At 44.8% G+C, this 14049-nt stretch overlaps 1 protein-coding gene across 2 annotated transcripts; it reads left to right on the top strand.

Moving 5' to 3' along the window:
* Window positions 1-326: 326 nt before the first annotated feature.
* KIF3B (kinesin family member 3B) lies at window positions 327-11768 on the top strand. 2 transcript variants are annotated; one of them, XM_075768352.1, is made up of 9 exons: window positions 327-397; window positions 5209-6647; window positions 7227-7328; window positions 7996-8118; window positions 8223-8341; window positions 8573-8686; window positions 9307-9412; window positions 9622-9800; window positions 10065-11768. In XM_075768352.1, exons 2-9 carry the CDS (start codon window positions 5265-5267, stop codon window positions 10156-10158), a joined length of 2220 nt encoding a protein of 739 aa, XP_075624467.1. In that variant the 5' UTR covers window positions 327-397; window positions 5209-5264; the 3' UTR covers window positions 10159-11768. The 2 variants fall into 2 exon arrangements, with proteins under 2 accessions (XP_075624467.1, XP_075624468.1); XM_075768353.1 differs by having other exon boundaries at window positions 10839-10962.
* The last annotated feature ends 2281 nt before the right edge of the window (window positions 11769-14049 follow it).

The following is a 14049-nucleotide window of genomic DNA, read 5'->3' as shown; positions in this document are numbered from 1 at the left end:
AAATTCCTTCCTCTATCGCTGCATTCTCTGTTCAGGGTCCTGTGAAGTGCCACCTTCCCCTGCTGGGGCAAAAAATGCGACTTTTGGGGTTCTGGGGGTGCAAGGTGCACCCGGGCCTGGCCCGGCGCTGCTCGTGAGGCGCCCGGTGCGGTTGGGGGGGGGGGGGGGGGGCGGCGGCCCCTTTGTCCCGGCTCCATCCGGGCCCCGATGGCGGCGGGATGCGGCGGCGGCGGCGCCGCCGAGGCCGGTCGCTACGGAAGTGCGGGCGTGGAGACGGGTGCGCGCGTTGCCAAGGAAGTGCGTCAGAGGCGGGGGGGTGGGTGGGTGGGTGGAGCCTCACCGTTGTTTCCGGTACCGCGGGAGGAGGCGGCCGCGCGGCTCCATGGTGACGGCGCAGGTGAGTCCGCCCGGTCCGACCCGCGTGTGCGTGGGCCCCGTCGTCGCCCCGCCACCCGCGCGTGTGCGAACGCACACGCGCGGGTAGCGGGGCGACGACGGGGCCCCGCTCTGAGGAGCTTGCCGGGGCGCTCACCCCGGGGGACGGTCCGCCGGCACCCGGTGGCCATTCGGGTGTGACAGGCCGGGGCACCCGCTTGCCCTGTGGCCGTCTGTGTTTGCACGCGTGGGTACGGCCTCGCCTGCCCGTTTGTCGGCTGGGGCAGCGAGCGAGGGAGGCGGCAGGCCCTGCCCGCTGTCAGGCTGTCTGTGGCGAGGCCGCGGGCGGGTTGACCCGGTTTGGGCGGGTGGTTCACCTCAGGCACGGCCCGTTGTCCCCGTCCCTCGAGCTGGGGGTCCGGGGTGCCCCTACCACCCCATCCCCGCTGGTCCCGGTGTCACGGCTGCGAGGGCGGCGGGTGATGCTCGGGTGAACCCATAGCCAGAAATGAACTCAGGGTCCCAGCTGGAGCGGGGGTCCCATACCCGCCGCCTCCCCGGGGGAGGGGGACACCCGTGGGGTGCCGTGCTGATGGCGGTGACCACAGGCGGTAAGTGAAATCGGGGCGTGCGGTGCCCTGGCAGCAGAAGGCACGCTGTGGCAGAGGTGGCACTCGCCGGCCCAGCTCCAGCACCAGGGATGTCCTGTTTGGTCCGCAGCGTGTTCGGCAGGGATGTTGGAGGAGAACAGCCATGGAAGAGATGGTTGGCTTATGAAGGAGTAAAAGACACAAGCAATTAAGCCAAGGCATTATGAACCCACAAATATTTGAAAGATTTAAAGTGCAAGAACACAATGGAATTTTTTAAGTGGTACCTGGGGATATGCAGAGAGACGTGAGGGAAGGGTTTAGGCAGCATACCAAGAAAATCTTCCTGAGATCTTTAAGCTTAAGCCAGGGAGTGGAGAGGCCTCAGGACTTCAGTATGTCAGAGGCGGATGGGATAAGTGACATGTGCCCAGCAGGAGTGTAGCGCTCCTTGGGCACGGCCGGCCGAGCTCTCAGGTCCTGACTACTGAAAGTTTCTGAGAAGTGGTTACCTTAGCTTGCGTTCAGGTTGTGGCATTGCTCATTTTCTTTAGGCACAACCTTGTATTGACTGAAAGAAACAAAAATGCTTGGATTTCTGCCCCCCCTCCCCTCTTGGTCATCTGGAGCACATCTTCAAACACATCTGTCTCAACCTTGACCTTGACTCTGGTCCAAGTCACTTTAGGCTGAACTAATTTAATTAATGAAGCCCCCTCCCTGTAGAAGAAGAGCCAGTGGCACAGCAGCCTTCCCAGCTCTTCTGGCCATCCCTGTCGGGCCACTCCGGGCAGCTCAAACATTGCTGTGGAGTTTCTGGGGAATACAAACACTGCCAACTAATTGGGTTTATTTTTCAGTTACACACTTGGGTAAGTCTGAGAAGAAACATCATTTGTTACACTTCCAGTAAACTTCACAGCAGTAGCTAAAATAATTGGAGATGATTCATGATATGGTTGTTATGAAAATAGCCCAAATCAGGGATAAAATAATTTAGCAGTGACTATAAAAAGAGACTTGCAATTGAAATGGGGAAAGGTGTCAAAAGATTATCAAGCTCACGTTGATGAGACATACCCAGAGGAACAGCAAATATGCAACATAATTTTTGTTCAATGTATGCCTCTGCCAAAGCTGTTGCAGAGGGGACACGCTGGATATTTTACTTTTAATTTCCAAGTGAGCCTATGGATGGCAATGTATGCTCTTGTAAAAAAAAAAAACAGTTTATGTAAAGGTTAACTTAATTCTGATCATTTAATGTTAGTCAGCATCACTTACAAAGTGGCACTTATCAAAATAGTATTTTGGATGTTAATGATATAAAATAAATGAAGGCTGTGCTTTTCAGAATTCGTACCTAATTTGAGTATTTGCCAATGTGAACATTCACTGTAATAATGCAGATAAATGAAGCAGCAGTTGTTATGTGAGCTTGTCCAAAAAAAAAAAAATTGGCTCTTGTGAACTTGAACTGTAGGAATATCTCAGGAAGGTACGGAAGGAGAAGCGTGTATCTGTGTATACAACAACTCTTGATGAGTAGAGGGAGAGTTGCTTTTTATGCTTCTGCAAGACTTGTTCCCATTTCCATAGTCTTTCTGTATTGGTATTATAGAATATATGTTCCTTGTGGGTCAGACAGTAAGGTCATCTATATTTGGAGTTCTCATTTAGGAGGGAAATGTTTTTATTCAGTAGTGATCCAAAATTCCTGTAGCAGTTTGAATTCACTGTGCTGGTTTCAAAGTGCTGCACGTTCCTCATGTTCCTCCTGGAATTTACCACACACTCTCATGGGAACAGTGAGGAGCAAGGAGTTTCCCCTCACAAACCCAAGGAACTTCCAAAGGCCATGTTGAGGTTTCTATACAATTCTTAAACATCTTTATATGTTGCTTTTGTGTTGTTCTTTGTAATGCAGACTGACAGTCTGGATATTGGGATAGAAATGTTCTGCTTCCTTTCTCACTCCTCTAGCTTGGCTCCTGAAGTTCTCTGTCACCTTGTTTGAGAAGCTCTCCTGTGACATGCAATTACCGAGTAAAAAATAAATTAAAGGATATCCACGGGTTGCTGCAGATCCAGCTGGTAGTGAAACAGTGAGAACGTCCTGAGGAGGCCAGACTGAATGCGTGCCAGTGCTACCTGGGGTTTCCAGTGTGTATTAGTTTTACACTTAGTTCCATTTGGCAGAAGGATCTCTGAGCTCTTCCTGAAAGAGATTTTTTTTAAAAAAAGCTTATTAGAAATCACACGGCATTCCACAAGCTGGGCTTTTAGCTCTTCCGTGTAAGGCTGTTGCTGTAGCAGTAACACAGTCTTTGTGTTCTGTTTTAAATGGCAGCTCGTTGTGCCAACAACTGAGGGATGCAACAGCGATTCTTGCTTGGGCAGAGTTGGCTTTTATGGGAAATCCTGATAAAAGTATATTGCCAAAAAGAGAAAAAAAAAATAGCATAGATCTGTGTGAACAGTTGTTCTTGAAATATCTAAAGCAAGTACGGTTGTCTTCAGGTTCCCTGCAAAAGCAGATGCATGAGTTCTAGCTGAGGAGGACACTAATGTTAGTTTGCAGGATCCTTTCACTGAGGGCAATCGCATTACAGAAGGAGGAGGGTGGGCTCGAAGGAGTGAGTGCTTTATGAAATTTTTATAAGAAGTGATATGAAAGGAGCTTAAACTCACCTTCAAAAGCCTGAGAAGGGTAAATCCTGGCAGGCATCCACTTCACACCCTGATGTCCTCTGGTTGTTTGAGCATTAGATGAGGCATAATGTAGATTACTCCACCTTTACAGCTTTCCATTCTGCTGAATGTGAGCGGGGAATGCTGCTTTCTGTTTTAAGTGTGCTGATGATACACAAATGCAAGATCAACGTTGACAGAGCAGTTTGGAAATGGAACAGAAAGACGAGGAGTTCTGGGGTCGTGGGCATGCCAAGAGAGGCAGTTGGGGGGAGCGGCCTTGCTGTGCCCCTGGGTTGAGCGCGGGACCAGAAGTGACTTTGAATGTTGGGGTGTGAAGGGCCTGGCTTTGCAGGGCTGCAGCAGTGCCCTCTGTGGGGCACAACACAGGCATCCTGTGGCAGCACACACCCTTGCCTCACTGCAGTGAGATGGTGGAAATATTCCTCTTTGTTGCCCACTGATTCCAGAGCCCACCTCACTGGGGTAATTCATTCCCCTTACTGGTTTGTTTTACCATATTCGCACATGTTGGAAGACTGTGCTACATTTGGCTGCTTTAATTGTTTCCTTTTGTAGTGAGCTAGATCGCAAGACTGGGCGAAAACTTTCATGTAACAATTATTTTCATTCGATTCTTGACAGAAAGGAAAGGTAACGTGAGTTTTCCCAAGTGTGGAAATGCAGAATATTCAGGGGATGTGATGCTTGGAAATGGACAAACTAATGATTTTATCTTGAATCCTCGCAGCTGCTGCAGCGCAATTAAAGATCTATTATTCTGTAAACAGAATTCTAGAAAGTGACTTTAAAAGTGTAATGCACAAGAGGAAAAAACCATTTGGGTGCTATTCCAGGGAACTGCTGTCATTTAAGAAAACCCAGGCATAGGTTTTAAACCTTTTGTGGCAGGATGGTCCTGATGACACATCACATCACATGTGAGGGGACTGTGATATAAATGTCTCAAAAATTTGAGAAGGTTTTGTCAGTACATAGAAGGCATAAGAAGAGGTGACTGAAAATACTGTATTTATAATTTAGAGTGTCTCTTGAATTTTGGTAGGGAGGTGAAGCACTTACTCAAAGCACCTGACTGATTCCCTTTCATGAGCCTGAGCGATATGGAGAGAGCAAGTCTGTACTGGATTTTCAAAGTGTGAGATTTAAAACAAAAAGCCTGACTGTGAAGGGAATCAATGGCTAAGTATAGTATTATTTTTATAAGTAGTTTTAAAAGCATTATGATTATTTTTAAATGTCAAGAAAAGGATCTCTACCAACTGCAAAGATGTGATTTGATGAGGATTCTTTGCAGCAGAGCTTGTATAAATGATACCGATTGATGGACAGGCTTTGGTAAAATAATACTGTCTCAGTTCAGGCCATTTTAAAGTTTTCATGTTGCACATTATTTTTATTCTTCAGAATCCCTCGCAACTTAATGGTTATAAAATGCTGCTTGAATAGATGAGTCAAATCTTTGGCTCTGTGAAAAATTGTCACCTGCAGAAAACTGCCATCACATATTCCTCCTTTGTTTCTGTTTTAGGTTTGTAGCACGGGATCATCCATCCGTCAGATCACGCCAGCCACAGACCTGCTGTCATGTCTAAATTAAAGAGCTCTGAGTCTGTTAGGGTGGTGGTGCGATGCCGGCCAATGAACAGCAAAGAGAAGACAGCTTCGTATGAAAAAGTTGTTAATGTGGATGTCAAGTTAGGGCAGGTGTCAGTGAAGAATCCACGGGGAACATCTCATGAACTGCCTAAAACTTTCACCTTCGATGCTGTGTACGACTGGAATTCCAAACAGGTTGAACTCTACGATGAGACCTTCAGACCTCTCGTGGACTCTGTTCTGCAAGGGTTTAATGGGACAATCTTTGCATATGGGCAGACTGGGACAGGGAAAACATATACAATGGAAGGGGTGCGTGGTGATCCTGAAAAAAGAGGGGTCATCCCCAATTCGTTCGATCACATCTTCACCCACATCTCTAGATCTCAAAATCAGCAATACCTAGTTAGAGCATCTTATTTGGAAATATACCAAGAAGAAATCAGAGACTTGTTATCAAAGGATCAGTCCAAGCGGCTGGAGTTAAAGGAGAGGCCAGATACAGGTGTATACGTTAAGGATTTGTCCTCCTTTGTTACAAAAAGTGTCAAAGAGATCGAGCATGTCATGAATGTGGGAAACCAAAACCGCTCGGTTGGTGCCACCAACATGAATGAACACAGCTCTCGATCTCATGCCATTTTTGTCATCACTATCGAATGCAGCGAGTTAGGACTTGATGGAGAGAATCACATCCGCGTTGGGAAACTCAACCTGGTAGACCTTGCAGGCAGCGAGCGGCAAGCTAAGACTGGAGCACAGGGGGAAAGGTTAAAGGAAGCTACTAAAATCAATCTCTCTCTTTCAGCTTTGGGCAACGTTATCTCTGCCCTAGTAGATGGCAAAAGCACACACATTCCATACCGGGACTCAAAGCTGACCAGGTTACTTCAGGACTCATTAGGTGGCAATGCCAAAACCGTGATGGTGGCCAATATAGGCCCTGCCTCTTACAATGTAGAGGAAACTCTGACGACGCTGAGATACGCCAATCGTGCCAAAAACATCAAGAACAAGCCGCGAGTGAATGAGGATCCTAAGGATGCTCTGCTACGAGAATTCCAGGAAGAGATTGCTCGACTCAAGGCACAGTTGGAAAAACGGTCTATTGGCAAAAGAAAGAGGAGGGAAAGGAGGAGAGATGGTGGGGAAGAGGAGGAGGACGCTGAAGAGGGTGAGGATGAAGGAGATGACAAAGATGACTATTGGAGGGAGCAACAAGAAAAGCTGGAGATTGAGAAGAAAGCTATAGTTGAGGATCACAGCTTGGTAGCAGAAGAAAAGATGAGACTGCTGAAAGAGAAGGAGAAGAAAATGGAGGACCTGAGGCGAGAGAAGGAAGCAACAGAAATGTTGAGTGCTAAAATCAAGGTAGATTCTTCCTTGTCATACTTTTTGAAAGTAATTTTTTTAGGATGTAGGGACAATAGAGGGTTTCCCAATTTGAAAAGATAGTTCACAAGAAGTTTCCAGGATAGTGATTTGTGGTTAGATTGGAAGATTTTAAAATAAACTATTTGTAGACAGAAGTTGAAATTTCCACCATTAATTACTTATTTCAATATTCATTAGTTGTTTCATTGTTCTTGTGTGCTGATCTTGTAAGATTTTAAGCAATCAGTGCAGTAAAATGTGATCATACATCTTTTCACAAGCTGTAGCACAAATTTTTCTTCATTCTCTTACAGATCATTAACAAGTTTTTTACAGGAGAACATGCATTTTGGTTCTCCAGCTTTGCCACACATTGCAACAAGGTGTAATTCTAAGCAAGTTACTGTTTCATTAATCCCACAGTTTTATAGGACTTTTAAGAAATAGTAATTCTTGTAGCAGCTGACTTGAAAGTGTTAAATAGGGGAGCTGCCCTGAAGAAGTTGTATCCATATGTGAGAAAGTTACATTCTGTGGTCACTGAGAGAAGCTTATGACCTTGGTTTTTGCTTTCAGGCAATGGAAAGCAAGCTTCTGGTGGGAGGGAAAAATATTGTAGATCACACCAATGAACAGCAGAAAATCCTGGAACAGAAACGACAGGAAATCGCAGAACAGGTACAAGGAAGAACATTTGTTATTTTGTATTAAAAGCCTAGCTTCAGAACTTCTATAAAACATTGTATCAGGAGAAACTATAAGAAAATTTGCCCAGGGTTAACCTTAAAATTGGTTTAATGGCAATCATTAATTTCAAAAGAAGGGGAAAGGACTTGTGTCCTATTTGGCATTGTATGAAATATGTAAAGAAGGTTTATAATAGTTTTCTTCCAGCTTTTCATGTTAAAGATTTATGTCCTATCTTGATTGGAGCTCTCTGTAAGTGAAAAAAGAATTGGGAGACCTCAGAGAGTGACAGTTCAGCCATTAGTTCACAGGAGGGGTCTTTAATATGTGCTAAAAGTTTATTTTCTGTTGGTGATTCTTTAAGTGCAATGACTAGTATGAATTGATGGAAAAAAAAAAGAATCTAAACATGACATTTGATTCCTTTAATTGAAGCTTGAGCACTTATTCACACTGTCTGATTTTAGTAGCTACATAAAGACAAAGAAGGGTTAATGCTTCTGGTATTTCTAATGCAAGAGATAGGAAGAACTAGAAGCTAAAGCAAAAGCCCTGGAACCCAGGGAGGTAAAAACATCCTGAGCATTGGTTTCATGTATGTCAGCCTGAAGGTGCCAGTGTAATTGTAGTCTTTAATATTGTCTATCACGTTCTTCAGAAACGCCGGGAGCGAGAGATCCAGCAACAGATGGAAAGTCGGGATGAGGAAACACTAGAGCTGAAGGAGACCTATAGTTCCCTTCAGCAAGAGGTGGATATAAAGACCAAAAAACTCAAAAAGGTAAGAAAATTATTCCCTAATAGGTTAGGAATACAGTCAAATTTTGTGGGAAAGTGAAAGGAATATTGGCAAGTTATGGCTTTGGCTCTTGTTGTCTGTTCCAGTTATTTTCCAAGTTGCAAGCTGTGAAGGCAGAGATTCATGATCTCCAAGAAGAGCACATCAAGGAGCGCCAGGAACTGGAACAGACCCAGAATGAACTTACCAGGGAACTGAAGCTAAAGTAAGTCCCATCGATTCATTGCCTGCTATTAACTGTAACAGAGATGGTTTCTTTGGTTGGGGAATGAAGGGACTGCATTGCACATGCTTGCGGAACAAGATTTAACCACGAGAAAACGAAAACATTCCTCCTTTTCCAGGGCTGTATTAAGTCAGTGGGACAGGAGCAGTGGAGAAAGTAATCTGCTAATTATGTTGCTTGTGTATTTCCCGTTTTTGTTGTTGTATCTAGGCACCTGATTATTGAAAATTTTATTCCCTTGGAAGAAAAGAATAAGATCATGAACAGATCATTCTTTGATGAAGAGGAAGACCAGTGGAAACTGCATCCCATAACCCGTCTGGAGTGAGTGTACTTCTTTTTTTGGGGGATGGAATTAGAAGTCCCAGAAGGATTGATTTGAGGATTTAAAATGACCCTCCAGAGTTCATAGCTTCTTGCTGCACAGTAAGATGAAAAATTGTATTCCTCTTAGTGGGTTGAATAAAATAGGAATGTACAGTGAGGAGAATTCTTGGAAGATTAGCATTTTTCTTCTAGATGAGCCCAATAATTATATGTAAAATAGATGTTATAGTGTATTCACCATTAAAATAGCAGTCAATTCCTATCATATTTCTTTGCTGGTTTAGATAGGAAAGCTAAACCACGTCAGAGCTGTGGCTAGATACTGCCTCTCTACACAGAAGGTTCTCTACAGCAAATTTAGAAAGCTGGGTGCAGCGGAGTGCACCTGTGGTCTGTATAGTAAAAATGTGTAGAAGTCCTCCCCTTTGTGCAGGGGGCAGATGACACAGGATAACTATCTTCTTGTCTCTGTAGAGAGCTGTTCCTGCAAATGCAGCCTAGGTAGTTTCTGCTCTCTTGAAACATATTTCTGTGTGGAATTTGCAGATGTTTTAGCTCATAAACTCCAAGAGGAGTCTTTGGTTTTGGTGTATAATAGACTGAGTATTTTTCTCCAGTAACCAGCAGATGATGAAAAGACCGGTATCTGCTGTAGGATACAAAAGGCCACTGAGCCAACACGCCAGGACGTCCATGATGATTCGTCCAGAGGCTCGGTACAGGGTAAGCCCAGATGTGGTTACAACCTTCGTGTCTTCACCCTCCCAATCAAGGGAACGTGAATTTCAGAGGATTGTTAGTTTTTCAATGGGATGTAAATTTTTACAGTGTCCTACATACATTTATAAAGTACTTCAGAATATGCTTCTGGAGGGAAAAGAAACAATTTGTATGAAAACATGCAGACTTTGATTCTTCTTTTACTGTCTCAGGCAGAGAATATTGTATTACTGGAACTTGACATGCCCAGCCGAACGACGAGAGACTACGAAGGTCCAGCCATTGCTCCCAAAGTTCAGGCAGCTCTTGAAGCAGCTCTGCAGGATGAAGATGAGATACAGGTGGATGCTTCAACCTTTGAGAGCACTTCAAATAAAAAATCAAAACCCAGGTGAGTTGGACTTTTGGTAAGCAGACTAGCCAACACTAGAGGTACAAGTACAGTTGCTATTTGTCAGCACTTCTCATCAGCGAAGTTAAGGCAAGGTTGGCTGTAAAGCAGAGAGAAAGGAACATAGGACAGAAGAGAAAGTTGAGACTGATTGGAGACTAAATCCGGTTAAAAAAAAAATCAGCTTTTGGAAGATTAATTTTGATGAGTAACAGGTGACATTGTTGGGGCTTTTTGTTTATTTTTTCATTTTTACTTCTTCAGGCCTAAAACTGGAAGGAAATCAGGGGGATCCTCTTCAGCAGGCACCCATAGTTCACAGCTCTACCCACAGTCCCGAGGGCTGGTTCCAAAGTAAAACCAGCAGTTCCTCTCCAGGGCGCGAACAGCCTTTGCCTTCTGAGAGCAGAGACAAGTAAAAACCTGCAGAGAGAACTCCCAGCCAGACTCCAGCCCCTTTCCCCTGGAGATGGCCTCTTTGCTGTTTAACTGACTTGTGCCAGTCCAGGTGCACTGAGCCACAAGAAGATACGTGCTTGCAATTCAACATTTGGCCTCTGTGGGAAACAGATTTTAGTTAGGAAATCAGAAATGCATGAGGTACGTTAAAGTGTATTAGAAGCAATGGGAAGCATGGGGATCACCTCACAGCGTCACCATCTCTCCTTCTGCACTAGCCCTTTTGCTGCACTGGGCTTTTTTTGCTGTTGGGCAATAAGAAGACAGAGTTGAAAGTCATCTCAACAGAACCACCGCTCCAGAGCTCCATAGTGAGAACCAAATGAGGCTAAAAAGCAGAGGATCTGTTCAAACTTGACTAGGTGCATAGTTTTTCTTCTTCCTGCTTGAAAGACTGGCATCATCATTTGGGGTTTAGAAGTTGGTCGGAACAGGCAGGGTGGCAGTGGTCAGCATGTTCTCACCACCAGGTAGCTGTGCCTCCCTTTAGAGCTGTAGGACAAAAAAAGGGTCTTGAAAGCAACTTTGCCCTCTCTAGAAAGGAAGCAATAGAAACTGAAGTCCTTTCCTTGTTTACAGGCATAAGTAAGAGCTCCTCTAAACTGACCTCCTACAGACCTCACCCCTACCAACAGGAACCACCTTGTCAAAGAATACATCTGCATACCAGTGCCAGCTCCACAGCTTTCTTCCTCTCTCTTGCCTCCATCTTTACCCCTTGGCATTTCAAACCAGTGTCCATATGAAGTCTTTAAACTGTGAGGTGGTGCATGGCCATTTTCTCACACCTCCCAGCATTCACAGGAAGTGTAGCACTTGCTCAGAGCTATCTTCCTGGCAGGCTCACGGGGCTGACTCTGCTCTCCCCTGTAAACTGGGTAGAGGGCAAAGCGCCATAACGTGGAGCTGCCTCTGAGCACACTCTTCTTGTAAGTATGGTCCCTTCCCTTGGCGTCCAAGGAGGTTCAGCGTTTGGTACCTTTTGTGCCTCACCAGTTCCACGTTAGAAGCTTTCCCTTTGCACCTCCCAGCTGGTGCAGAGCCCGCTGGGAGTGAAAGCATGTGTAACCGAAGTCTGAGTAATGGAATCTGGTATTAATTCCAGGGGGTTTACTTTGAAAGGGAGGAAGAACTCCTGCTTTTGATGGTCTCTTTGCGAAGCTGCCCTATGACTTAAGCAGGCTACTGTAATGCTGCGGGCTCGTGTGGCAGGGTAGAGGGAGGTGGAACTGCCACACTAAGGACAGAGTAAGGTGTCCCTGTCTAGTGTCTCACAGCTCATTCGTTAAGTTTTAGTTCACTGTATATTGAGACTTGGGATGGTACTTTTTCTGGTTGCTGTTGGCTGTCCTCCTGTGAATGTTTTTACCTATTTCCTCTCCCCTACTGATGACTTCCTCCAGACTGACATGTGTGAGTGTATGAGGACTTGCCTGGTTTTAGAAATGCTCTGATGTGTGGACTCTGCCTTGTGTGCTCATTAAATATCCGCTGAGGGACTTCACCCAGGCTGGAGAACTCCGTTCTGTCTGACCCCCATGAGCAGAAGGAACCGAACACTCAGCACAGCTCACCTCTGCATCTTGCGGGCATGGTGCCTCGGTGAGCCAGCTGCCCAGGCGGGCCCGGTTAAACGCTAACTCGGCTGCTTTTTGATTCATGGAGTGCTTTTCTGGACCACAAGATTAATATATATATACACACACATATATGCATATATATATATTAGTTTTGATGGAAGAAAGAGGAGTTTGCATATAATTGAGAGAGCAGGCATCTAACAAATTTCTGTCATCCTGAACGTGGAAACCTGGCATAATCTTTCTTTTTATAAAGCACTGTTTATGTACAGAGAGCCTTTTAATTGGTTCTTGTTACATAATATAATGTCACCTTCTCTTCCCTCTTTCTCTCTAGCACATTATCTTCTGTACTTGGACATTTAAAAAGATGATTGTATGGTGTAAGTGCGCAGAAAACTGCAATGAAACAAGGGGTGTCTAAAACCTGAAATAGCAACAAAATATATAACCACGTATATGTACATACCCACGTACACATATGTTGTATGTGAATAATGCATACACAGACACATCTGTGCCTGCACATGCACACACTCTTCTTCAGTCGCTACTGTTCCATAGGGAATTCTATATTAAACTCATATGCTGGCAACTCCCCTTGTGGCAGGACTGGTACCATGGAAATCACAGTGCAAACCCGAACTGTTCTCGTTATAGTGTTGATAAGCTAGCTGGTTAATATGTCAGAAAGGCTCTGGTTTTAATTCTGTAGAAATTCATTAGCAAGGTGAAAGAAATTCAATAGGGTGGAAAAAGCATAAAACTACATATTTAGTCATTGTATTTAAATCGGAGCTGTGGTTGGAGATTTGGTTAGTGTATTCATGGGCAATCTCAGATTGTTACAGAAGCTTTTAGAGTCTCATTCCAATGGACTTGCCCTCAACCGGATACTCAGTGGCACTGATATTAAGATAAAATACATTGTCATAAGCTGTACAAAACATACTGAGCTCTGGGTTGAAGTTTTTAAGAAACATTCCTGCCGAATTTGCCCCTCTCTGGGTGTTATCTGAACCATCTGGGCTTCCTGCAGGTTAACAGCCAAAGACAGGAAATCCAGCTGACTCCTGGAAGAGGCCCTCAGACAATGTATGCGGTCATAGTTTCTTCATAGGAATGTTTAACATCCTTCTCGTCTTTGGTCTGATCTGTATAATGGGATCTTTTATTAAAAAATGACATGCAGCAGAAGTCAGCCCCTGGTTCTGGGAGCAAGCACCGTGTCACACTGAAGCATAGGAATTAAAGCACTTTTTAAAAATCCTTAATGTAGGTCTAGCGCCTTTTTTAAAATATTTGCATGCTGCTTGAATCTTCTAAAACACACACCTCTGTCATAGCATCTTGGGCTACGCTGATGCGTTATACAGATCAGACTTGTTTTCAGGGTTTTTTTTAGGTGTAGTAAGTCTGCCTTCACTGAACATAGAGTGCTTCCCAAGTTTCATTGAGATAACTGTAAACCCAGATCCGTCCTCTCTTCTGTCTGTGATAGTTTAGGTGCACCAGGCTTTAAACAGTCCAGTGCAACTCCTGTGGGTCTGTTTCTGCTGTGTTAAAACACAAATTGGAAGAGATAACCTGCAAAAGCCATAATTAGATGCACAGATGGAACTGAAATGGGAACGCTGGTCCTGTCTGCGCTGCACCATGCAGCGGGGGGTTTAACTCTCTGTGGTCCAGGCACTTACTACCTTCTTCAGCCCCCCTTCTTTTTGAAACGGAGTGCCCGAGGATCTCCCTGCGAGCACAGCCGTCCATATGAGAACTCACAGCTCCTTGGAGATACACCGATCTCCGCCTTCTCTTAGGTAACCTGTAGACAAAGAACCTGTCAATAGTTCTGTCCATAGTTTTACAGCTTATATTTATTTGTATCATCTCTTTTATCTAGGAATGTAAAGTGATCCTACAATACAATGTGTAATGAAGTCAATAAGATTTATTGCGTCTATCAAAACGTGCCTGGCTTTCATTCTTAATTTGTAAGTAATGGCAGGGTTCAGCGACTTCATGTTTTACAAAGCCTTATGTTATTTTTCCTCAAAAAACCCCAAAAGCCTCTGGACAAACTACGTTATTATTAAGCGGTAAAATGTAGGTAACAGTAGAACTGTCTAACGTTGCTGCCTGGCACATGGCCTGGAAGAGCCCTGAGCGGGGTCCCCGGCTGAGGCGGGCCAAGCCGGACGGGCCTGCAGTGC

The sequence above is a fragment of the Balearica regulorum genome, chromosome 16 (assembly GCF_011004875.1).
Source record: "Balearica regulorum gibbericeps isolate bBalReg1 chromosome 16, bBalReg1.pri, whole genome shotgun sequence".
In the NCBI taxonomy this organism is placed as follows: Eukaryota; Metazoa; Chordata; class Aves; order Gruiformes; family Gruidae; genus Balearica; species Balearica regulorum.
Note: the sequence above shows the minus strand (reverse complement) of the source record. Positions and strands in the feature narration are given on the sequence as shown.

What these genes read in the sequence shown, in the direction of transcription:
- KIF3B (XM_075768352.1), top strand. Translation starts at nt 5,265, where the DNA reads ATGTCTAAATTAAAGAGCTCTGAGTCTGTTAGGGTGGTGGTGCGATGC. An exon ending in TGTTGAGTGCTAAAATCAAG is followed by an intron (nt 6,648 to 7,226) that starts GTAGATTCTTCC and finishes TTTTGCTTTCAG; the next exon opens with GCAATGGAAAGCAAGCTTCT. An exon ending in GACAGGAAATCGCAGAACAG is followed by an intron (nt 7,329 to 7,995) that starts GTACAAGGAAGA and finishes CACGTTCTTCAG; the next exon opens with AAACGCCGGGAGCGAGAGAT.